General features: G+C 37.8%; 1 protein-coding gene across 1 annotated transcript in view; it reads left to right on the top strand.

Moving 5' to 3' along the window:
- LOC149246892 (small ribosomal subunit protein bS21c-like) overlaps positions 1-10,443 on the top strand; it is a 63,873-nt gene extending 53,430 nt beyond the window's left edge. Inside the window, exon 2 of the mRNA XM_089455780.1 lies at positions 10,044-10,443. Within this exon, the coding sequence (XP_089311906.1) occupies positions 10,044-10,170 (127 nt within the window). The 3' untranslated portion in view covers positions 10,171-10,443. The remainder of the gene's footprint in view (positions 1-10,043) is intronic.
- The last annotated feature ends 14,889 nt before the right edge of the window (positions 10,444-25,332 follow it).

Raw genomic sequence — 25,332 nt, 5'->3', positions numbered from 1 at the left:
GTCTTCTTCTCTCAACTTGAGGATTTCCTTGAAGGTTTCATGAGCCTTGATCTTGTTGAAATCAATCATACATAACCTTTTCTTCTTTCCTCGATTTTTGGGACTTCCAACACTCGCCTAATCTCTCTGAGAGCTTTTCCAGATCAATCACATAGAAAGTTTATTGTGTTTCGAACCACCCTTTGTGGTTCATCAGGAGTAAGATGGAGAGTCTAAACTAAACCAACAATTAAATAGTATAGAGATGCGAAGATGGAAAAAAAGAAATTACAACGTTCAAATTTTAACAATAAAAAATGAAATAACTAATAATAGTTAATTCAAATGAAACAAATAAGAAAAGGAAATAAAAAAATCAAATATAATAAAATAATGAAATAAATTTCAAATAAAATAAAAATAAAGAATAGTAAAAGTAAAAGGTTAAATTAAATAAATTATTAAATAAATTATTCATAAAAATATATATCTATTTACTAATAAATATGTATTTATGTAAAAGTACAAACACAAATCATGAGAAAAAAAGGACCAAAACAAACGAATTTTAGATTTGTAGTTATGTATTAAATATATTCGTGTATAATATAAAGACCAAAACAAACCAATTTTATTAATACATCTATATTTATGTATTAAATATATTCTTGTATAATATTAATGATGATGATGATGATGGTCGTTAACGTCCACTGAGACCAAATAATGATCTATCGGACCTAAAAAGTCAAATTATTTATTTTGATTTAAGATTTTATTCCGATGCTCAAAAAGCTTGGAGAGAAGCCTCCCGAGTTCACTATAATTTTGGCATTGTAAAAGGCTAGAAAGGTCGGTATTGTAACAAAGGTTGTGAAATTGAGATCTAATGTGGTTGTATGCAGGGCACTCTAGGAGGAAGTGGTTTTCATCCTCGATGCTCTTATTCTCACAAATATGGCAGATCCTTTCCCTCCATGGCGTTTTAGGAACTACCCAGCGGCCAGTCTCACTATGGAGCTCATGAGAATTCGTTCTAATCTTTGCTATATTAGTTTTCTTTTTTGAGCTAGTTAGAATAGAGAGATACTTTTGATCTTCAAGGGTGGGGTTGATGACCTTCTTATAATAACTTAATTTTCTTTTAGACGCTAAATCTTTCTCACACCACAATTTTTCTTTGAACTTAGAAGTAACAATATCTTTAATGTTATTTATGTTTTGCAAAGCATCATTCTCATTGATCTCCCAATAGTTTAACCAGGCCCTTGTGTCCTTATGCCATCCTCGGTTAAGCCTTAGGTGGTTTTGGCTGGAATTTAAAGCTAGCTTAGGAAGTCTATGATTGTCTATGTTATTGAGCTTGTGCTTGTACATTAGAAACCTGAGCATAGCTAGGCTCTCAATAGAAGAAAGACCCGCTTCTATAAGGAGAATAGGATAGGGTGTATTACTTTTAATTTTCAGGTTATAAGTTATAAAACGCTTCTGGATTTGCTCAATCTTTCTCCATGATTCTCTGGAGATGCTGCAGCCCCAAACTTCACAACCATACAAGATAACAGGAGCGACTAAAGTTTCAAAGAGGAACTTCTTTTTGTCCCACATTACGAGGTTTGCTTTTTTACAGTTATTTTCAAGACCAAAATAAGCTTTCCATCCCCCATTGATCCTTTTCTCAATGCTATGGTTCCAGTTGAGCTTGTGATGGATATCAATTCCTAGGTACTTGTAAGAATACACTTCCTCCAATTTATTATTGTCATACGTAAAATTAGCGCAAGTGTCCTTTTTAGATTTGATAATCATAACTTTTGTTTTGTCTGTGTTAACAGTCATACCCATGGTAGAGCAGAAATCCTTAAGAAGTTTGAGTTGCTTATCAAGATCAGAAGGGCACCTTGCCAGAAGAACAATATCGTCAGCATAGAGAAGAAGGATAATGACTATCCCAGCTAAGATTGTGCCACCACATCCTGCTTCTTCTAAATAGCCTTCGAGCTTATCGATGTAAATGCCAAATAGAGTAGGGGAGAGGGGGCAACCTTGTTTAACTCCGATGTTACACTTAATATCTTTTGACCACCCCTCATTGTTCTTGAGCTTGGCAATTACATTCTCGTATAGCCTTATAGCAGCAGCTCTTAACTCAAGAGGAACCTTTAGCTCTTCTAACCTATTCCAAAGGTTGTATCTAGGAACCGTATCGAAAGCCTTTCTAAAGTCTACGAAGCAGCAGAATAAATTGGATTTATCATTACGACATTCCTCCGCAATGATCCTTAGCGTAACAAGGTGGTCTGTTGTTGAGTGATGCCTTCTGAAACCTGCTTGTCCTTTAGCCCGCTTATCTTCCCTTTCAAGCCATATGCTTAACTTTTTTTCCAGAATACTACCATATAATTTGGCTAAGAGAGGGCTGATCATAATTGTTCGATAATTAGAGGGGTTATTTGTATCTCCACTTTTAAAAATAGGGATAATGAGGCTCTCAGTCCAAGGTTTAGGGAACCCTTGCTTAACAGCTTGATTGAAAAGCTTGTGGATGTGGGGGATGAGGACAGGGCCTCCAATTTTTAAGATTTCTGCCTGGTAACCTTCAATGTCTTTAGCTTTCCCATTCGCGAGGCGATTAACTCCAAACTTAATGTCTTCTAAAGAGAAGACTTCTTTCGTTGTGAGCAGGGTTTCCAAATTATCCGTGGCATTAGGAGATTCATAAAGCTTTTTAAGATAAGAATTCCAATCGTAAAGAGCAATTTTATTATTATCCTCAGTCTTCCTAGTCAGAATCTGCCTCCAGAATTTTTTAGGAGCTACCTTAGAGAGGTGTAAGAGATTCTCCTGTCTTTGACGAATGTACTGTCTCTTTTTCCTGTTAATTAGGGCTTTGTATATTCTTATCTTGTCCATTTTAAGAGAATCATCAACAGCTTCCTTAATTGCTCTCCTCGCTTTCTTACAATCTTTATCATACCAAGGATTGGTTTTGCTATTTCTTTTATTATTTGAGACTTCAACTGAGAACTTTTTAATAGAATATGAGAGGGTTGTAGTAAAATTATGATATAGGTCTTCTATGTTACCTACACTAGATAAAGGAGACAAGTTAGTTTTTAATTCATTTAGCAAGAGGTCCTTTTTATTTTTATCAAATATTAGGTTCTTTTGGTTGTAAGTATTATTTTCTATGGGAACTCTATGCATGACAAAATTGAGGGTTATAAGTAAAGGCCTATGATCGGAGTCAGGCTCGTGGTCGTTTAAGATGTCAAAGTTTATCATTTCGTTGTATAAAGGAAGATCGGAAATAACGTAGTCTACTACGCTGCTACCAAGTCCATGGATGCAGGTCATCTTGCTGGAATTTGGCCACTTTTTTAGACCGTTGCAAATTATGAGATCCTGAGCACTACAGAGCTTGACAAGCTCTGACCCAAACAAATTTTCCCCGAGGTCTTCAGAGCTCCTTTTGTAACTACTAGCCAGGGTAGGGTCTTCGTCTAACCAAAGAGGATTAGGGTTGGAACGATTGCTTAAAACAATAGCTTGGTTACTTGAAGTTCGCGCATTGAAGTCACCTATTAAAAGGATATTACCATCATTCCTTAGGTTAGAAATATCGTTCTCTAAACTATTGTAAGGGTTAGTTTTATCCAGATTCTTCTTCTTATAGAAGTTAGAATTAATGGGGGCGAAATAACATATTGCTATGTAGGACTTTTTATTATTAATGTCTCTGATCTCTATCCAACTAAATTGGTTGTAAGGGTCGTTTTTATAAAGCCTAACATAGGAGGAGATGGTTTTCTTAATGTAACAAGCTATTCCCCCAATGCCTCTACGGGAGGATCGCTTGTTCCATGTAGACCATAGCGTAAAGCCATCTATGTTAGGGATCTTAGATTCTTCGTGTTCCCAAGTTTCAACAAGCAAAATAATATCAACATCATTTGAGATCCAACTTAGCTTGGGGCCTTTGTTCCATGGGAAGCCCCGACAGTTCCAAGAAAGGATCCGGAGCATGTTTGATTGCTATTGATTACTATATTTTTGGTTTTTGTCCCGAATAAAGGCTTTTCTATTTCTAATTATTGCCCATTTTCCTTCCTTTCTAGCTTCTTTTACCTTTTGAACCTCCTTTCTTAATTCTGCTTGATCTTCTGGGATGAGATCTTCATTTATGAATATTCCCGTTCCTTTTAGACTCGAGGTTTTACTAAGTATGTTGTGCTTATGGTCAGTAGATCTCACCTTTATGCGGATTAATCTTCCTTTATTCTCGGTTAATTTCCCCAACCTTGTTGCTTCTGTGAGACACGGTGTTTCAATTTGTAATCTATTATGTAATTCTGTCTGGACTAAGGCTAAAGTATCCTCATCTTCTTCCTCTTTTAAACCGAAGATTATAAGGTTTAAGGTCCTTTTGTTACGTTCGTGGTCTAATTCTATTAGTTTTTTCATTTCGTCTTTAATTGGTTTAATATCTAACTTATCTACCCCACTATTTACGGTGAGGCGGCTATTAACTTTTTCTTGTAATTCTTTAATCATGTCTTTCATTTTAAGACCCTCTAAGGTATCAGCGTCTCCTTGCTGGGATGGTTGGTTAGTATCTTGGTTTTGTCTTTCTATAACATGCAATCTAGTCTCTATTGCCTCCATTTTATTCTCCAGTAGTTCTATTTTATTTTCTATTTGTTTCTGGATAGTGTTTTCAAGAGATGCAAATTTGTTTTCCAGCACGGTTTCTAACTCTTTTTGTAGCTTGGCTTCTCTTTCTTCTCTGCGTTTTTCTAAAGACTCTATATACTCATAGAGGCCTTGTAGAGTAACTGTGCTAGGTCTGCCCTTGGTAATCTTTGGTAACTGTGGTGAAGTATTCATACTTGACATTATATGAGCAAATATGTATTAAAAAGAAAAGGATAAGGAATGTGTGCACCTGATATCAGAACCTGATGTGAGAGCCAAGATCTCCAAGCTTTGGATTACGAGCTTTAAAACCAAGAGACTTCTTTATATATCTCTGAGACGAGACGTGATTATATATCTTCTGAGACGGCTGCGAACCGGAGCAGCGATATATACAGCGAGAGTTTATATATGCCAAGACTGCCAAGACTGCAGTGAGAGTTTATATGTGCGAGACTGTGTTTATATATCCGCTGCGAGCCTGTGTTTATATATCCGCTGCGAGGATCAGAGCCGAGTTTAAATCACCGAAGTTATTTCACCGCGAGACTGCCTTTGAGACTGTGTTTCTATCACTGCGAGACCGTGTTTATATATCTGCTGCGAGACTGTGTTTATGTATCCGTATAGAATGCCAAGTTCAAATATGCGAGGATAAAATATGTCGAGTTTAGAAACGGATCACCGAAGATATGTCGAGTTCAAATATAGATTGCTGAGTTCAAATATTCGAGAATCAAATATGTCCAGGATCCAAGATCACCGAAGATATAGAATGCTCTTGACAGACCCAAGATACAAAATGCGAAGGTATAGAATGCCAAGTTCAAATATGCGAGGATCAGAATACCAAGTTCAGAATGCCAAGTATAGAACGCCAAGTATAGACAGTTCGAATATATAGAGACAGTGCGGATCAGAGCCGAGTTTAAATCACCGAGAGGAGCCAAAACCAAGATCACCGAAGAATCAAATATGTCCAAGATCCAAGATCACCGAAGATATAGAATGCTCTTGACAGACCCAAGATACAAAATGCGAAGGTATAGAATGCCGAGTTCAAATATGCGAGGATCAGAATACCAAGTTCAGAATGCCAAGTATAGACAGTTCGAATACCAAGGACTGCGAGACTGTGATCACCGAAGATAAATATAGAGACGTGTTTATATATCCGCTGCGAGGATCAGATCACTGCGAGATCGTGTTTATATATCTGCTGCGAGACTGTGTTTATGTATCCGTATAGAATGCCAAGTTCAAATATGCGAGGATAAAATATGTCGAGTTTAGAAACGGATCACCGAAGATATGTCGAGTTCAAATCACCGAGAGCCGAGTTTAAATCACCGAGAGGAGCCAAAACCAAGATCACCGAAGAATCAAATATGTCCAAGATCCAAGATCACCGAAGATATAGAATGCTCTTGACAGACCCAAGATACAAAATGCGAAGGTATAGAATGCCGAGTTCAAATATGCGAGGATCAGAATACCAAGTTCAGAATGCCAAGTATAGACAGTTCGAATACCAAGAGAAATTCAAAATAGATGTTTATTTATTTATATTTGAATAAATAAATAAGTACAAACAAAGAATCACAGGAAAAGGACAAACAAATCTAATGATATTAATATATTTATATTTATAAATTTTTGTATAATTACATATAAATTTAAGTGAATAAATATAAATAAAAACATATCTCTAAAATATTAATAAAGTAAAAATATTAAAAATAATATAAATATAAATAAAAAATATCTCTAAAAATTCCTCACCTTCCCCAAAAAAACCCAACATCCAGGGAAACTAGGTTAGGTTCACCCTAGAGGAGGGTTATTCTGAATGTTTTTCTTGAGTTATATAAACTTTAAAGATTGTGCATTTTCTGACTTCTTGTGCTACTACTACCCGTTCCTTGGAGCCCTTAAGCTCTGCAGCTTGGGATTGATTGAGATGCTCATCCAAGAAAACTTTGTGGGGAGGGAGACAAGTTGCGGCTTCTCCCGAAGGGCTTGTAGAGGGTCCCCTGACAACCTAAATTAGAGAAAAGGGGTAGAGTAAAAAACGAACCATGCACCCTCAATACTTAGGTTGGCAAGATTCAAGGTATCCCGAAGGAAGAAATCTCCTACTTGCGTATGATCAGCCAGACTTGAGTGTTGAGGGGGGTAGCTGGTGGGGTCGTGGGGAGACTGTCACCTCTAGTTTTAGTCCTTGGGCTTGTCTAGTGTTCTCCTCAACGAGTTTTTCCTCTATAACCATCTCAACAACCTTGGCATGGGTGGGGGTTGATCCTTCCTTCCAACAATCTGAATCAAGGACTGGAGGGTTTCTTGCAGAGTTATTGCCTTTTGTTTGGAAATAGCCCGCTAGGAGAGAAGTTCCTGTTGTTTGTTTTTAAGATCTAAGATTTTTGCGTGGAGGGAATCTCTTGGTGGGTGAAGAGTCCCTTGGATCTTGGCATCATTCATAGGCCGTTTCAAAATTGGGTTCTCATACTCTAAATTCGCTGCCTGGTTGGTGAGGGAGTGAATCTCCACTTGTAATTTACGGTTCATCATTTCTATATAGATAGCTATCATTGATGATGACGACTATGGGAAAATAATGGTGTAACAAAATGGTGGGCCATTATATATGCTCAAGTACAGGGACTAAACGTGGTGTCTGAGTCAAAATGAGTTGCCACAGTGCTCAAGAAGATTCCAATAAGATAAAATGAAAAGAAAAGTCTGTTGGGCTGTGGTCTAGTAGTTGAGAGTCAACATAGGACATCACCACACTAATGACCTAGGTTGAAAACTAGAGTACAAATAGCCCTAGATTTTATGTCGGCTGACTTTGATGGGATTCATACTTAAGCATTAATTAAAGATGCAGAGAAAAATATGATGACATATATAACATCATAGAGTTAGCTAATTCATAACTGAAGATTTCAGGTTGTAAGTGCTGGCTTGCAGAGTCATGGAAGGTTGCTTCTACTGATGTGATGAGCTATAATATATGATATATACTAGATATACATGATGACTAATGATAGAACAAAGTTTGAAGGGACAGTGCAAGAGAAACAATGAATGTATTGATGAAAATTCTTAAAATTGGTAGAAGAAATTTAATCATGATATACAATCACCTAAATCATTCATCCCCACATGGTAGCAGAAAAAATCCTGACAACACTTGAAACGGTCCTAAATCATTCATCCCCACATGGTAGCAGAAAAAATCCTGACAACATTTGAAACGGTCTGATCGACTAAAGAATTTTATACATAAATCCACTCCAGAATGTTTTATGATGAAAAACTTGGGAACTTTATGTCGGTAGACATCTGTCTTTGTAGAAAAGTGCTTTTGGAAAGATGTTATGCTTCATAACAAGCATTACTATATATAACAGTATAATGAATGTTTTAAGCTGAGAGATCCATCTATTTTTCCTTGTACGGCTTGGTGTAGATGCAAAAGATTGATGCAACTTTATTAGTCATCCAGCTACAAGATTCCGGTGGTAGTCGGTTTGCTTTTAACTTCTGCCCTCTACAAGGTTGGAGTGAATGGGTATGAAGCTTGTGATGACTATTAGCCTGTTGAATACTAATACTCGTTAGAACGAATTTTCTCCGTCTACATACTGAAAAAGAAGCCCATAATATTGCAATTTCTGTGCACGCATTTCTTTCTTATGGGCAAACAACAGCAAAAAATTATGGGAGGCTGTTAGCAATTGTCCCGTTCCCCATATGGTAAGGTTTGAAGTTGTGTGACAGTAGCGCTCTCACTTACCAAATAGATACAACTGGTTACTAGAGATGGACTGAAACGCTGATTCTTATCTCCAGCAAAGCGGTTTGCAGGGGTTCACTGCCTTCATTATTTAAAGACGCTTAGATTTTCGAAAATACAAGCAAACCTCAGATTAAAAGCTTGGTGCCTCGCTATAGGTTCCTACCAATAAGTTTGCAGTCTTAGAAAACAAGTCATCTGTGAATTGTAATATTTTCAAGGTTGGTAATTAATTTGGGCCATGTATGGAGCAAGATGAGAAGCGCTGAAAAGATATTCTAAATGAGCTGAAGACACCAAAATCTTGCCCTTGAGAATCAAAGATTCTTTTCTTGAGTAACTCGAGATGATAGGACATGGTAGGTCAACAAATTTTAGATGATAAGACATGAGAAGTCAGTTTTCTTAAATACTAGCACAGCCATATAAATTAAATGGCTGGTAAATACAAATAGACATCAATCCATAATAAGCGTCAAAACAGTTACTTCATAATACATCTTACATTGCTAATTAAAAAAAAAAATCCTAAAATTTTTAACTTTATTTTAAATTATTATAAAAATAATGAATATATAAGTTAAATATACATACATTTAAAAAATATGGAACATGATTTTAACCTTGGAGATTTACTTTTACTTTACTAAAGAGATTCTTAATTTCTAAACAAGTTTTTTAACAATACCATGGACCAATACTATGGCTTATTAGTACCACATGCCGAAGAAACCATAACTCACTTCATATGACGCTGCCTCATATGGCATTTTTTTTAATTAATCAATTTAAATGAAGGGGAAAAATGAGCATAACTACTTTGGAGATAAATCTCAAACTTTGATTTATGTATACTACTAAGAATATTTTAAAATATTCATTGAAAGTTAAATCCCTACCATCTACCTAATAAATATTGATAATTAAATTAAAATTATAAAAATCATATTCCAAAATATACATACCTATTAACTTAATGAAAAACAACTTTTATAAAAAAAACTACATAAATAACCTTGATGTACAATGCTTATACATGCAATCATCTGCTGCAATTTGACATCTACAATACCCTGTTCATAGGTGTGGGGGTGGAAATGTGCACATGTTTGCATATCCATTTACAATAGCGTTTTACAATGGGGAGAATGTAGGTTGTAAGGAGTAATTATTCTTTCTGCATGTTATTCTAGTTAAAATTATTTTAGAATAGTTAATCTTAAAAAAACTCATTTATAATAGCGCGTTTTACAATGGGGAGAATGTAAGTTGTAAGGAGTAATTATTCTTTCTACATGATATTCTAGTTAAAAATATTTTAGAATAGTTAATCTTTAAAAAGGGCTCAGGGAAAAAAGTCATAACCCATGAAATTTAGTAAGTAAGCTTAATAATCTCTAATTCATAGCGCTAACACTCATTCTTGAAATTGATAAGATACAGTCATTTGGAAACAAATAGCTTTTAAAAGTTTTCCCTACATTGGTAAAGTTTTTCTCAGTTTGATATCTAAAGACTGATGTGGCAAGGTGATGGAAGTATTTTGAACTCACATATCTGTTCTTTGCAGGCGAATGATAAAGGCTAAAGCCTTCAGAAAAGAAAACGAAAAGAAGGAGGCCGCTGTAAACGCTGAAGAAGAAGAAGAAGATGATGATTACTGGGGTGGCGCCGATGATGGTGCTTTGCCATTTTAACTGTTTTTGTGGATACAGCCTTCTGGATGAATCATAATCATATTAATATTATCAACATTTCAGACCAAGCAGATGTGGTCAATTCTACATCAATTCTTATTTTCCTATTGCTCAAGACAATAACAAATGATGAGATTTGTTCTGATATTCCTAAATTGGAAATTTACGGCTCAAACTCTTATAATGTCTTTGCACCTTACTTTTAGAAGTAGGTGATAATCTCAATGAAACTGCAATTGTAATTAAATGAAGATATGTCTAATTATATTTTAAGATACTGTCTAATTATAATGGTGGGTGATAAGCTAACCAATCTCAAATGGAATACCAATGCAAAATTTTCAAATAATTGGGAAAACCAAAATTTGGAATACCAATCCAGAATTTTTTAGTGGGAAAATTGACTTTCAACGTGATGGTCCACGCTTAAAATCTCATGAAGGATATACAAAAACAGTGGACTTTATTATTGCTGATGATTTGATTCACACAAAATGGGACAAAGGGTCAATAAAGCTGTGTTATATTTTTGCATAACAGCGATGGAATTTGTCAATCAATTAATTTTTTCCATATAGAATAAGATACACAAATCAATATATCTATACAAAAGTTAATAATAATAACTAATTACAACCTTGGAGCCATTTGGCTATGAAAAGACATGAATATTTCATTTAACTTTTTTGATAAGCTTTCTAAGGGTTCAGAGATTGTTGTCTTTATAGTAAAGCATCGTTTTTGGCAGCAACACTATTTTTACTCTGGCAACAACATTGTTCTTAACACGGTTCTTTACAAGAAAAAGGCTCGAATCATTATTTAATTAGTTAGTTTATGCATTATTATTGATCCTTCAACATTTACAAAGAAAAATGAATAAAATAGAGGATATGTAATGTTTCTGGTTGATATTTCTAGAAACAATTTCCTTCAACAGTGATTTTATTAGCATTAATAATATCCAATATCATTAAGTAGTTATACATAAGATAATTTCAACCATTAAACATGAAAGAATAGTAAAAAATAACCACGAGACAATGAGAAAAGAGACAGAAAAGTGGGCTTGATGCCGGCAAAACCCATAGGGAGAAACCGAGAAATATTTTCTTATGAGAGAGAGTCAATGTTCATCAATCAATCCAGAAACAAAAACATCAAAATAACATCTAACCAATCACAAGAGTAAATGCCAAGCCTCTCCTCCTCCTGAAATTCGGTCTTCTCCTCTTTCCTTCGGTAGAACAAAGATATAACAATAGATCATTGATGTGTCCAAGTGAGGGAGAGGTCTCATATTTATAGTCTTCCAAAGGTGTTGAAAGGGTGCCTCCAAGGGGCCTCACCAACTTTATCAAGGTGGAGGCCGACTTAACAGTCATTAAATTCAAATTTAATTTTCTTTTTCCTTTGATGAAAATATCGACCATGGCTACCAAAATTTCCAACACTCCCTCTTAGCTAGGGAGATACTTTTCATTATCTCTCAAGATCAATCTCCTTGACCAATCCATAGGCTTCTCGGTGACAACCCAAAGGAGAGATCACAAGTATCATCATAAGGAAAGATACATAGCATCAAACACGTTCCATCAATCAATATTGTTCATGAGGCCAAACTTTCCGACCATATCCAATAATTACGCATGGTCCATCTCCTCTAACATAATAAGGTCTCTCGGTCCACGACCCAAGGGGGGAATCCCTATCTCAATCCCCGACTATATAATCTCTCGGTCCATGACAGAGGGGAGAGAACTCATCCTTCCTGACCAAACTCATTGGCCTTTCAGTCAACGACCCAATAAAGGGAACTCAAGATCAATCTTCCCGAACAATCCATAGGTTTGAGCAATCGCCTAAGGGAGAGGTCGCAAAATCAGTGTCCCTGACCAAACCCATTGGTCTCTAAGTCAACTAACCTAAGGGATCACTACATGCCTCAAAACCAAGCTCCCCGCCCAGAGTCATTGGCCTCTCGATCAACTGACCTAAGGGAGAGAATCTTCCCGACCATAATCTATGGTCTCTTAGCTATTTGAAATAATATTGAGGGGTGGTGAATCAGTATTATCAGTTCAATAATTGTTCATTTCCCACAGATTTATATACGCTACTTCTGTGAAGTGAACTAGCGTGTACACGCTACTGTTATTAGAGAAACCAACGTATACCCAGAGAACTTATGATTTAATCAGTTTATCATGTGTTGATCTTTAATCAGTGCATCAGTAACTTGTTAAACAATGTAATAAAACCATAATAAACAATCACACATAAGCAACACATGAACACCAAGATTTAAGGTGGAAACCCAATGCGGGAGAAAAACCACCTGCTGTTGTCGTCTCTGTTTTCTTTTAATAATAAGAAAATCTGTTTACAATCTTGTACTGGTGCATACTCATACCAATACGTAGGTACCCACTTGTAGAAGGCTACAACCTTTTCTTGTTTTCCAGCTTTTACTGGAAGGGAGCTGCAACCCCTTAGCTCTTGTACTAGCCAACGTGATTACTAGTATGTAGGTGCTGGCCTACAAAAGGCTATGACCTTCTCTCTTTTTCCGGGGACCATGTTTCATATATTTTTAGACCGGATGCTCCTGGCACACAACAATACACATGAAGGCCTCGTTTCATTAAATTTTCATACTAGACCCATAAGAACTTTCAAACTGCATCAACCAATAATCAGTTAATCTGAACAGTCAGATCACTGTCACCAGAACACTGTGCTGAACCCAGAAACCTGCATCATCATTCAGAACCAGCTACAACCTCAAAAATCATGCATCAGAATGTATACACTACTTTACTGAACCCAACCTGCGTGTATACACTACTTTAATCAACCCTGCGTATACCTTCTAAACCACTGAAACATAAAACTTCTGAATCAAGTATGTATCAACCAACAATATATCGAACATATACTATCAACTTACAGAGCTTTACACAGATAGTAGCAGAGATCACCCTTCTCGCTTATACAATCAATTAATCAGATACCAAACTCCTTATGCATTCAATTTTACATTCAGATCTAAGAAGACTTCATTGACAAACAACAGTAAAACAACAAAACTGATTAGATAGATCAGTCAAATCTGAAGAAAAGGATTTTCCTTTGTATACACTACTTGGAAGAGTAGAACCTATGTGTACACACGCTTTCACTGAGACGAACCAACGTATAGATTTGCAAATATTAACTCATAACTTCGTTGATATTCCGGACTTTAGACAAACCCAGATCATGACATTTAAATAATAAAATAGGTGTATACCATCAGATTTAGCCCAACCAATATCAGATCATTCAATGATAAGTCATTTCAGGTCTCATGATCCTGATCCAACATTGAATTCAAGGTGCACAAAATATTTTAGATCAAATCACAAACATAGCCTCTGCAACATAAAATATACTTCAGATAGAAGTATTCCTTAGAAACCCTTTCACTTGCACACCTTAGCCTTATGATCTTCTACTCCTTATATAGTTTTAAGCATTTCTCAATACTGTTAGGACTCAGAATTGACGATTTTTGACCTTATATTTTTGCTATAATATTACCCTTTTTCAGTTCATAAGTTGAAAGCTTTGATTACATAATGACCTAATTACCCCAAGGTATGAAGTAACTCTCCGCATGACTATGTGTTTAATTATTCATTACATATTCATGTTATCTTTATATTTATCTCTGGAAAAGTTAACCAAGTTGCTAAGTTGAACTGTCTAAAGTCTGCAGGAATTATAATTCATAGTCGCTGTAACACTAGAAACAACAACTACGCAGTTGCTGCAACACCAGAAGCAGCAACTACGCAGTTGCTACAGCCAGCAACAACAACTATCTAAAGTAGGGAAATGTTATTTTGCAACAACTGGAATACCGGAAATAACAAACGGCAATTATCAGAAGATCGCCAGAATTCCACGCTGACGCAACATGATTAGCAACTGTCCAAAAAAGGGTAAAACACAGTTACAGTTGCTAAAATATCAAGAACAACATGGTTTTACTAAATCAGCAACCATGGGGAAGCGGCAAATGATAGTGCGAGGATTCCAAGAAGATGGTCGAAGTTCAGTTACCAGCTGTGTAACAGTAAGAGACCTAAGAAAGAATACATTGTCACACTGTTGTAACAGCATCCTGTAACAAGGATGGATTTCTTATTTTTGAAAGAAAGGATTAACTGAATGAACTATGACAGTCTATTGTAATAGATATCTCCTCTATAAAGAGGAGACATCTACATTAGAAGGGGGGGGGAGAAAAACAGTCTGTAAGGAAAATTTTGAAAGACAACAACAACGTCTGAACTTTTATTGTAACTGGATCTTTTGGCAGATGAATAGAAGATTGTTCTGAGCACCTAATCTAGCATTTGTGTTCTGGGGAATCTTGTGAGAGGGACCGGGCCCACCTTCCTCACAAGATTCACCCATTTACTTTTCTGTCAAGTGTGTAAGTGTGTTTGGTAATTTCTTTTTGCTGGTACTCTGTTTTGGATTTTGTAGCATTACCTCTGATGATTTCCTTTTTGCTGGTACTCTGTTTTGTTAATTGCTTGAAGCTGTAAAAGGATATTTCACCGGTGAATTAGAATTGCTGTGTGTATTAGCAATCTGGTTATAGGGACAGCTGCTGAACGTCCTTACCTGGAGGATAGGGTCCTGATCCTCTGCTAACAGAGCATCCATCACTTCTCTTTTTAGATTTGTATTCTTAGGTAACTGCTTTCATTTTATCTTTGCAATGCACTGTTATAACATAGAGTGAGAAACAAAATCGTGTATACTACAGCTCTTTAATGCTTTTAAAAATTAAGTACATACAGTACGCGGTAGCCTTTGAAATAAAAGACTTTCCCAGGTTGAGAAATTAATGTGGTACTTGACTGTTTAATTAATAAACAATTCAACTAGCCAACATTTTGGCGCCGTTGCCGGGGAAGGCGACTAGAGATTTCTAAAAGCATTAATGATTTCTTTTTGAAAATAACAGCTGCATGAAAGGACGCAGGAAACCTAATTTCACAGGCGGCAAAGGCGGAGGAGGAAGAAAAACCTTTATTGACGAAATCATCTCAAAGGCCGAAACATCACAGAGGACAAGTTCCCGGAGACCTCAGATCCAGTATTCCTCACAAACAGATCGACAGACGGAGGAAGTACTGGGACCTGAAAGGAAGCTGGAAGTACCAGAATACACTGAGGAACCAGTAGAAGAACCTGAAGAAACAGAAGATACAGAAGATAAAGTAAGCGATTCAGGAAAAAGACCAATGGAGGATAACAGAGCAGAAGGAAGGGGGGAAAACTCACTCTCTACCTTGGAGTTCCCTATTGGGGAGCTCCCGAGAGGAGCAACCCCTATGAAGAACATTCCACTCTCAGCATTACCCAATTTTCATGGGTTATCCTCTGAAGACCCGGATGAATTCCTCTTTGAATTCGATATACTATGTAGAAGTTATGATTATGTGAGCCCTAATCAGAAACTAAAACTGTTTCCAGCAACACTGAAAGGGAATGCGTTAAGGTGGTTTATGAGCTTAGGAGCTCAGGCAATCACTACCTGGGATCAGATGAAAGAAATTTTTTTGGCCAAGTATCAAGATTATTGTCGGACAAGAGAAAGGAAGGAAAAATTGTTTAAAATGGTTCAGAAGGAGGACTAGAATCTGGAAGATTTTGTGGAAAGACTGCAGTATAATCTGCAGCGGTCTGACCACCCTAACATGAGTAAAGATATTCTGAAAACTATATTGCTGAAAGGGGTACGAGATGACTGCTTGGACATGTTGAACATGCTGGGAAAAGGGGACATTTCCAAGGAACCATTTGATGAAATTATCAATCTCTGCATGAGATGTTCAAGAGGAGCAGTGAGCAGATCAAAAAGCAGGGACAATGTATATTCAAGAGTTCAGAAGTCAGCAAGTGGAGGAGCAACAAGAGCCAAAATAGGTAATTTGTTGGAAGAATTTAAAACTGAGATGTTAAGCTCTTTTGCTTCACAAATTGATGCTCTGCAGGTAAAGAAGAAACAGGCAGAAGCAGAAGCTGCCCTAGCTATTTTTTGTTCCAAATGCAGAGAAAAACACCCACTCAGGGAATGCCCACTAGATAAGGTACCAATCTGCACGATTTGCGAAAAGGACCATGAGACCCAGCAATGCCCCTCTCTGCCTGGAATTAAAGCAGCATTGCAGTCAACTGAAGAAGAGGCTGAAGCAGTGTACCTGATGACACAGAGGAGGCAATGGCCACAAAGACAAGGTATGAATTCTAACACAGCATTTAGTCGTTGGAATAATCATTCTACTTTTCAAACAAATTACCCACCCATGAACCAAATGCAGTACCCACCCTTTAACACAATGAATTTTCCACCTATGCAGCAACCAAATCTTCCTTTTCCTGATCCTACCATATGGAATCCTTGGGCTCCCCAGCAACCGTATTTTAATCAATGGAATCCAAACTGGGCAGCCCAATAGATGCCATTTCCTCAACATCAACAGTCTCTTTCCTTACCATCCAATACTCCTCCAAATAACCAGGCAATTAGACCGCAGTTGTCTGTGCAACCCAACCCCAACCCAAGTAATAATAAAGCCTTGCAAGCAATTGATATTCAAAATCAGCCTGTCTCCCCCATGCAATATAACGATATCCACCTTCGCTCAGGGAGAATTGTTGAACCAATCATTGATGACATTACTGACTCTGATAAAGAGGAAGTTACAAAAGAAAAACCAGCTAACAATAATGCTGAAACAGTGGAATCAGCATCTAACAACAATGATCAAACAACAGATCCGCCATTTCCTGAACGACTGGCTCTCACTAAAACACTTGAGCAACCTGCTTTTAACCTTTTAGGCGAACTACAGAATTTATACGTTAAAATTCCATTATTGCAAGCATTAAGAGATGTTCCCATTTATGCTAGGACTGTTAGAGATATTTGCATAAAAAAACCTGGAAGAAAAGCTAAGGACCCCCTCACAGTTCATGTGATGGGAGAACTGACTGCTTTAATAACAGAAAAAGATCATCCTGTGAAGTATGGTGACCCTGGTTACCCTACAGTAACAGTTCAGGTTGGAAAAACTTTTGTCTCTAAAGTTTTAGTAGATTTAGGTGCTGCAATAAATATTATGACACTTGAAACAACACAATTGCTTCAGTTAAAAAACTTTATTAGGGAAACTCCAACCATCCTAGAATTGGCTGATCGCTCTACAATTAAACCGAAAGGGGTCATTGAAGATTTAATAATTTCTGTAGAATCCAGGAATTACCCAACTGAATTTGTGGTGTTACAAACTAAAACAAAGTTGGGGGGTCATCCGCTGATTCTAGGAAGACCTTGGCTGGCTACAGCAGATGCTTTCATCAGCTGTAGATCAGGATCAATGACCATCTCTAATGGGCAGGAAACTAAACAGCTTACCCTTTATCCTCATGCTACACCCATGATTAATAATGACAATTCTGTATGGGTAGATTATGAGGATGAAGAAACCCAACCTATATTGACTATCGGACAAGCCTTAACTTTCAAAGACTCTACCGAAGATGAATTAATCAGCAGCTTCATTTCTGAACGTTCTTCGGTCAACCTAGAAATGTACAATCACTTCACTGCAATCTTGGAATCTGAATCTCAGCAGAACCTGAAAGATAAAAATTTATTTCAGACAACAATAGGCAGCCCCTCCAAAAGTACAACAATAGAAATTGAGCCTAGCAAAACATTAAATATAAATCCTAACTTAACTGATAACGAAAAATAACAGTTAATAAAGTTACTTTAGGAAAATAAAGAAGCATTTGCATGGGACTATACAGACATGAAAGGGATCTCCCCTGAGCTATGCACTCACCGTATTTATATTAAAGAGGGATCCCGGCCAGTCTGTCAACCCCAGCGGTGGATGAACCCCAACCTAAGGGAAATTGTGAAGGAGGAACTTCAAAAACTGTTGAATGCAGGATTTATATACCCTATATATGATAGTGAGTGGGTTTCCCCACTTGTAATTGTACCCAAGAAAAATGGCAAATGGAGAGTATGTGTGGATTACAGAGCACTGAATAAAGCCACCCAGAAAGACCATTTCCCTTTACCATTCATTGATCAGGTATTTGATAATTTGGCAGGTAAGAAATTCTTTACATTTTTGGATGGATTTAGTGGATATAATCAGATTAAGATTGCACCCCAAGACCAAGACAAGACCACGTTCACTAGCCCATGGGGGACCTTTTCTTACAAGGTACTTCCAATTGGGCTATGTAATGCTCTAGCAACATTTCAAAGAGCAGTGATAGGGATCTTTTCTGATATGCTAAATGATTCATTAGAAATATTTATGGATGACTTTACTCCTTATGGAGTGACTTTTGAAGATGCACTGCAGAATCTTGAAAAAGTACTTAAGCGATGTATAGAAGCACACTTTGCCTTAAGCACTGAAAAGTGTCATATGATGATGAATCAAGGTATTGTATTGGGTCACTTCATCTCATTCCTAGGAATTCAAGTCCATCTAGCTAAAATACAGGTAATTCAGACCCTTCCTATCCCCAAAACACAAACTGATGTAAGAAGCTTGTTAGGACATGCTGGATTCTATAGAAGATTTATTAAGAATTTTTCCAAAATAGCTTCTCCTCTATTTGTGTTATTAACGAAAAATGCTGAATTTAAGTGGACTGATGATTGTGAAAAAGCATTTAATGAACTCAAACATCAGTTGTCTGCAGCTCCCATTTTGAGAGGACCTGATTGGGCACTACCCTTTCATATATCCTCTGATGCCTCATACACTGCAATTGGAGCTGTCTTGGGCCAGGAAGAAAATAGTCTTCCCTATGCCATTTATTTTATTAGTAAGAATATGACACCAGCTGAATTGAATTATACAGTCACTGAGAAGGAATTCCTAACAGTCATTTATGCTATCAATAAATTTCGACATTATATTACTGGCTACACTACTTTTGTGCATACTGATCACTCGGCCATTAAATATTTGATGAATAAATCAGTTACAAATGCCCGAGTCACCAGATGGTTATTATTATTACAAGAATTTGACATCACAATTGTAGATAGGCTAGGAAAAGAAAATGTAGTTGCTGATTTCCTTTCTCGATTAAAAACCGATCAAAATATTCCAGTAGATGATTCTTTTCCTGACGAATATTTATTTGCAGTATCTGCTCACTCACCTTGGTATGCAGACATTGCCAATTATCTAGTTGCAGGAAAATTATCGTCGCACCTATCACACAGGGAAAGAAGAAAGATGTTAAACACACATGGACAGTAAGAAATATGAAAGATAAAACATGCAAGTGCCTTTTTTTATTAACATGGGATATACATTTATAGTACAACATGTGACTCTTGGGTTTCAGATCCCAAGGTCTCTTGGACTGCTTTGGTCTATTCGGCTTCCACACTAACCCATTTAGGATTAGGTGTCCAACATTCCCCCCCTTAATCCGAAGGGTTATGTATGAGTCCAAGAAGAGAGCTGTAATACAAAATGTGCAAAAAATGCATGGCAGCACTAGGCTGAATGTGCTCTATGAAATGTTGGTATAAAGGGCAGTGGTTTAAGGATGACCACCAACACTGGAACGCTTAGTGCAGTTCCCGGAACTCTTCCAAAACTGGCAAGAACCTGAAGTTTTCTGCTAGAGGAAGTGATCCTATTGTTTTAAAGAGGGAAACCTTCAACCATAAAAGGGAGGTCTCACCCCGCATAAAAGGTAAAACTTCAACCTGAAAAGGGAAGTCTCAACCTGTGATGGTTTAAGGATAACCAACAACTCTGGAATGCTTAATGCAATTCCTGGAACTCTTCCAAAGCTGGCTAGAAGCTGGTGTCTTCTGCTAGAGGAAGTGTTCTCAATTTTGTTCCCGGAACTCTTCCAAAACTGGCAAGAAGCTGAAGTCTTCTGCTAGAGGAAGTGTCACAGATTGCCAACTGAAGGCATGTTCAGGGGCATCTTTGTCGCTGGCTACAACTCTGGAACTGGTGTGGCAGGTTGTGGCTCAGGCTCGCTTGATGTGACTTCGAAGCTTGTAGATGACCATCATTTCCCCCCCTGTCAGGTACAAGGTGAGAAGATAGAGAAAACTCAACTACAAGACCGTTCAATACTCTGGAACAAGTTCTGACATGTGTTTGGAATATCTTCTTGGCTGTTGATGCCCATTGCCAAGAAGCGATCCATCCAAGATGAATCTTTGTTCTTGCAGGACGTTTGTTTCTGAAGCATCTGTGTGAAGAATGGCTGGTTTTATGACAGTGCTTACATGGATGAAGATCAAAACAGTGATCTTTCAGATGGCCAACTCGATCACAGTGTTGGCATTTCTCAATCTGTTGTTGTTGTTGTTGCTGTGGAAGAGGGGCAGAATCTGGAACAGCTGGAGGTGAACTGTCATGAGGAGCAAGTGAACTGTTATGAATGAATCCAGCACTCTGAAACTGAATGGGCTTGGCATAGTCTGGAATATGAAAGGACAAGTCCTTGTCATATCCAAGACCAGTTTTGTGCTTGTTGTGGACAAGCTGTTCCCAAGGTCTGATGATGGGCTTGGGAAGTGCAGACTGAGTTTCTGCATCTGTATGTACAACTGCTGCTTTATTGGGCACTGGATCTGAATGAACTTGAACAATATTGACTTGCTGTTTATGGGAGTCTGCTTCATTGTTCTGAACAGAAACAGGTTCAGAATGATGACTCCATTTGTGTAATTCTTCCTGCTGTAGCTTTGTCTCAAGCTGCAAAAACTCTATCTTTTCTTGTGCATTTTGTATACATTTTTGAATGTCAGCAATAATGTCTTTATTGATTATGATTGCGCTGTCAGCAGTGGATACGATTAGAGTTCTCAATAACTCTAATATTCTTTCAAGCTTAGCCATTTTTCTTAGCAGTGGGCAAATAAAGAATGTGAGCAATTATGCAATATCTTCTTCTACAAACAATATCAAGCCTTAAATTAGAGTGAGAAACAGAAATAAATACTACCTCAATCTGTTTAAAAAATTGATTTGATGTCCTGTTCATGAGAACCTCAACTGGAGCTAATCCTTCCTCGCTCACAAGGCGCAACTGGTATTTTCAGTGCGTTGTTTTTAATTTCTATCAATCTACAACACTACCTTCTTGGAGCCAGATGCCATCTGTTCTCAGCTGGGTTCATAAAATATTTCAGGGAACACTTACAAATGAAACAAGATGCTTGCGACAAGTTCTTTTGTGACAAGTGTTGTAGTTTGCAAGAACCACAAAAAAGAATGAAAATTAAGATGCCAACAATTCAATTGGTTTTGGATGACTTGGAAATCCGAAAGTTTACAGTTGAATCGAACAACATGTCTCTGTGACAAAACGACTTGCAGAGCCGTATCTTGAAAACAAAGAGAGACAATGGCTTGAACCACCATTCAACATGACGATTGCATTTCTAGTTCTTCTCTTAGCGTTACCACAACACGCTGAGATATCTTGCTTGCTGCGATTTCAAAATAAAACAATCTTAACTCTCAACGGCGGGACAGGAGGAGCGGCTTCAATGAGAGGAAACCCGATGAGTGCATTTCATATTTGATTGAAGGACATGTATGAAGAAATGTACTGCGGATTCAAGTCTGCTACAGCTTATTGAACACTGCCTTGAACTGATACCTCAAGACCCACGGGGCCCATGACTAAGACGCAGATGGGTAGCGGTCGCTTGTGTATAGTGCAAGGGGCATTGAAATGTTTTCTTGTAAAAAATTAGAACTCTGGACCATTACCACGCAGAGATACCATTGGACAGCACGCATTCAATATTTAAAACAGCGCACATTCAATATTAAAACAACGCATTCAATATATATCACTGTATATAACCATGCTACCACCGTATATATATATCACTTTAAAACAGTTCAAATGCAGTGTGATACCACGAACGCAAAAAGGACTTCGCCAGTTGCATACAGCACATCTCTTTTGGGTCAAGCCATTATTGTTGGGAACCAAAATAACTCGAACAATGACAGACGTAATAAAGTAACCATCGATATGCTAGCACACAAGCATTCCAATTGATTCTGCATGTGCTTCAGAGCTTGGATTAACTGCTACTGATGACCCTAAAGTACAGTAATAATCTACTCGGTAGACGATGGATCAATGGAAAGCTTCTTGGTAGGTGGAACATGTACGTTTAAAACACATTCAAAGTTCAAAATGATAATATCACTGCGCATTCTGTTAACACCCAGGTTGTTCCCTTTGACTCCCAAGGGAATACGGCCGGGGTAACCACTAACCAAGCTTTGGATTATAGGTCCTAGCCTACCTATAATCAGAGAGGGCTCTCTCTTTAAGTTTTAGCTCTGTTTGTGAAAATTTTAGGCTAGTTATGAGTTCAGCTTTTGTTTAAGGTTTTGGTTGTGAACTGTTGTTTTGAGAAGGGCATGAAATGTTTGAGGGATTTTTAGTCCATTGGGCATATGGAGTCAGAAATTGAGTAGGTCCTGATGTCTGTGATGGAGAAAGATTTACTGCAGAGCTAGACAGCTATTCATGATACAATTTCTGGTTTATAAATGAAACAGAGTGAAATGGAAACTTATACATAGTGTGACTGTAAGTTGAAAAAGCCGATTCTATTCAGTAGCATCTAAGAATTACTGCACAGAAACTGTTAAAGATTTATAGTAAGTTGGAGCATTTAAGAATTCCAATTTAACAGATAAACCTGAAGAAAACATTTATAACAAGGAAAGATTGAATTCAGGGTGTCTCCATGGACAAATCCTGAGCTATTCTTCTTCTTTCTTGTTGAGATTAGACCACATACATGAGAAATGAAATAAACAAAAATTAAACACAGACAGAGATAGAGAAACTTATTGTATCAAGCTATAGCACTAGAATTCTGCAGCATTCAATGGTTCCAACACAGCATACATCAGAAAAGACAATCTCTGAAATCCCAAAACTTCTTTGTATTATCTCTCCAAAGATACAGCCGAGTTCTCTTTCTGAACAAGTAACAACAACCCCTGCAAGCTTATGCGAGGGGGAATATATACAGTCGGTTTTTACAAAATATCTGAACTTTGGAGGCCACTGAGTCGGTTGAGCATTCTGCATTCATGCTGAATGATGTGTCTTTATGCTTTGTCATGCTGTAGATTTCTCGGCCCTGTTATCTGTAGCTGTCAGTGTTGCTTTAGTGGCCGAATCTTTCTGCTGAGTTGGCTCAGTCCACTCTTCTCCAGTCATAGTGTATGCATCACATTTTCTGAACATGATGATTTATGTTTTTTGATGAAAAAATTTGATGAAAGCCTTTTGTTTACAGTAACAACTGTATCATTTTGGTCCACCATTCCTGTGTAGGCAGTTGATGCCTCAAAATTGCATCTAAGGTTTCATCTGCCTCTGTATATTTGTAGAAGTTTGGAGGCACTTCAAACAAATGTTTGATCTCATTCATAATAAAAAATAAGTTCTCTACTCTGTCATAGAGACTTTGCCCAGATGTTGGTCCTGTTTCTTCTGAAGCACTTGCTCCTGCAGTGATCTCGTTAGTGGCAAATGTATTCACCCTTTTGGCATAGTTTTCATGTGATAGTAGCCTCCCTGCGCTGTTCAGCAAGCCAGGAAGACCTCTGCTCTGTAATGCTGCAAACTTATCCATGAATCTGTTTACTTCTGTTTGCATGTCCTGGCTTCTTCTATCCAGTGTTTGTACCAGGCTTCTCAATGTAAGGACCCTCTTTATCAGCAGGATGGTTTCAGTTCTATTGGGGATCCCAATTGCTGCCAGCTGAGGACCTGTGCGGTTATTGAGCACATTGATCATTCTATTGGCTATCTCAGGCATATTGCCTAGAGATGCCCTTGCCCTTTGGACTTCCCTGTGTGCCTTGGCTATGAGCTCCATTTGCTCATGAATTGTCTCTATATACTGCCATTGATCTGTGATTGATTGGCCAATGTTGGCCCATAAGACTTTTTTGATTTCAGTCACCACTTTGTCAAGGGTGAGCTCTTTCTCCAGCTCCTTTATCCTCTCCTTGAGAGCCTTCACTTCTCTGCCCTTTTCAGCTACACTTTGTTTGGATTTGTCATATTTTTCATTTAGCTTAGCTAAATTCTCCTTGGCCTCATTTAGCTCTGCCATTTGGGCTTCCAGGGCTTGAATTTCATTCATTAGTTTCTGCATGTCAAGGCTTGGAGCCTGCTCTGATGTTGTTGCTGGTGCTGATGTAGATGGTGCTGTGTCGACTGTTTGCACTGCAGGAGGAGTGACACTTTGAGGGGGTTCCTCAAGGTTGATTACTTGTGGAGGGGGCTGAACTGTTTGGCCTCCTTCTTTCTGCTGTAGGGCTGCCTGCAATGCAACCTCTGTTTCTATTAATTTTTCTTCAGTCTGCACCAACTGTTTGTGCAGTGTTACCAGCAATGTTGCTGTATCCTGGTCCTTCCTTTGCTGGGCAATCTCCTCTGTTTGAGGGTGAAGAGTTGCTGGGACCTTTATCATCTTCCTTAGAGCTGCAATGTCTGCATCTCTTGTCTTCAGCAGTGCCTGCACAGCTTTAGGGTCCTTTGGGTCATGCCCAAGCTCTATGATTATATCCTCCAAAGACCTGATCCTGTTGTCTTTAGCCTGGGAGGATGCCTTTTCTAACTCCAATTGTGCAGTGGTGTTATTCAAAGAATTCTGCAATCTATAATTTGTCAATGTATTATCAGCTAGGGTAGCATACACCATCTCACCCGTCTGTTTATGCAACTCAATTTGATCCATTGGGTGGATTTCCTTGGACAAGATTTCCAAGTTCGTTCTTATATAATCAGCTGCAGACTGTGGCTGCAGCGCTGTGGGCTTGAAATGGCTCATTATCATTTTGCCCTCTTGCACATCATATGCAGACATCAACCTCTGCTGGTTTGTAGGAGCCATTTTCAACAAGTGGTTGTACAGCTGTAACCTCAATGGCTCATTTCTGGTCTTGATGTCTATGAACTGTTTCTTTATGCTGGACTCACCCTTTCTTTGTTGCCCTGAGGAGCTGACCTCTCCTCCAAATGTTCTTTGCT

The sequence above is a fragment of the Pinus tabuliformis genome, chromosome 7, assembly GCF_031772625.1.
Source record: "Pinus tabuliformis cultivar Carrire ecotype Pingquan chromosome 7, CPIR1, whole genome shotgun sequence".
Taxonomy (NCBI): domain Eukaryota; kingdom Viridiplantae; phylum Streptophyta; class Pinopsida; order Pinales; family Pinaceae; genus Pinus; species Pinus tabuliformis.
The sequence above is the reverse complement of the archived record's forward strand: the minus strand, read 5'-3'. Positions and strand labels throughout refer to the sequence as shown.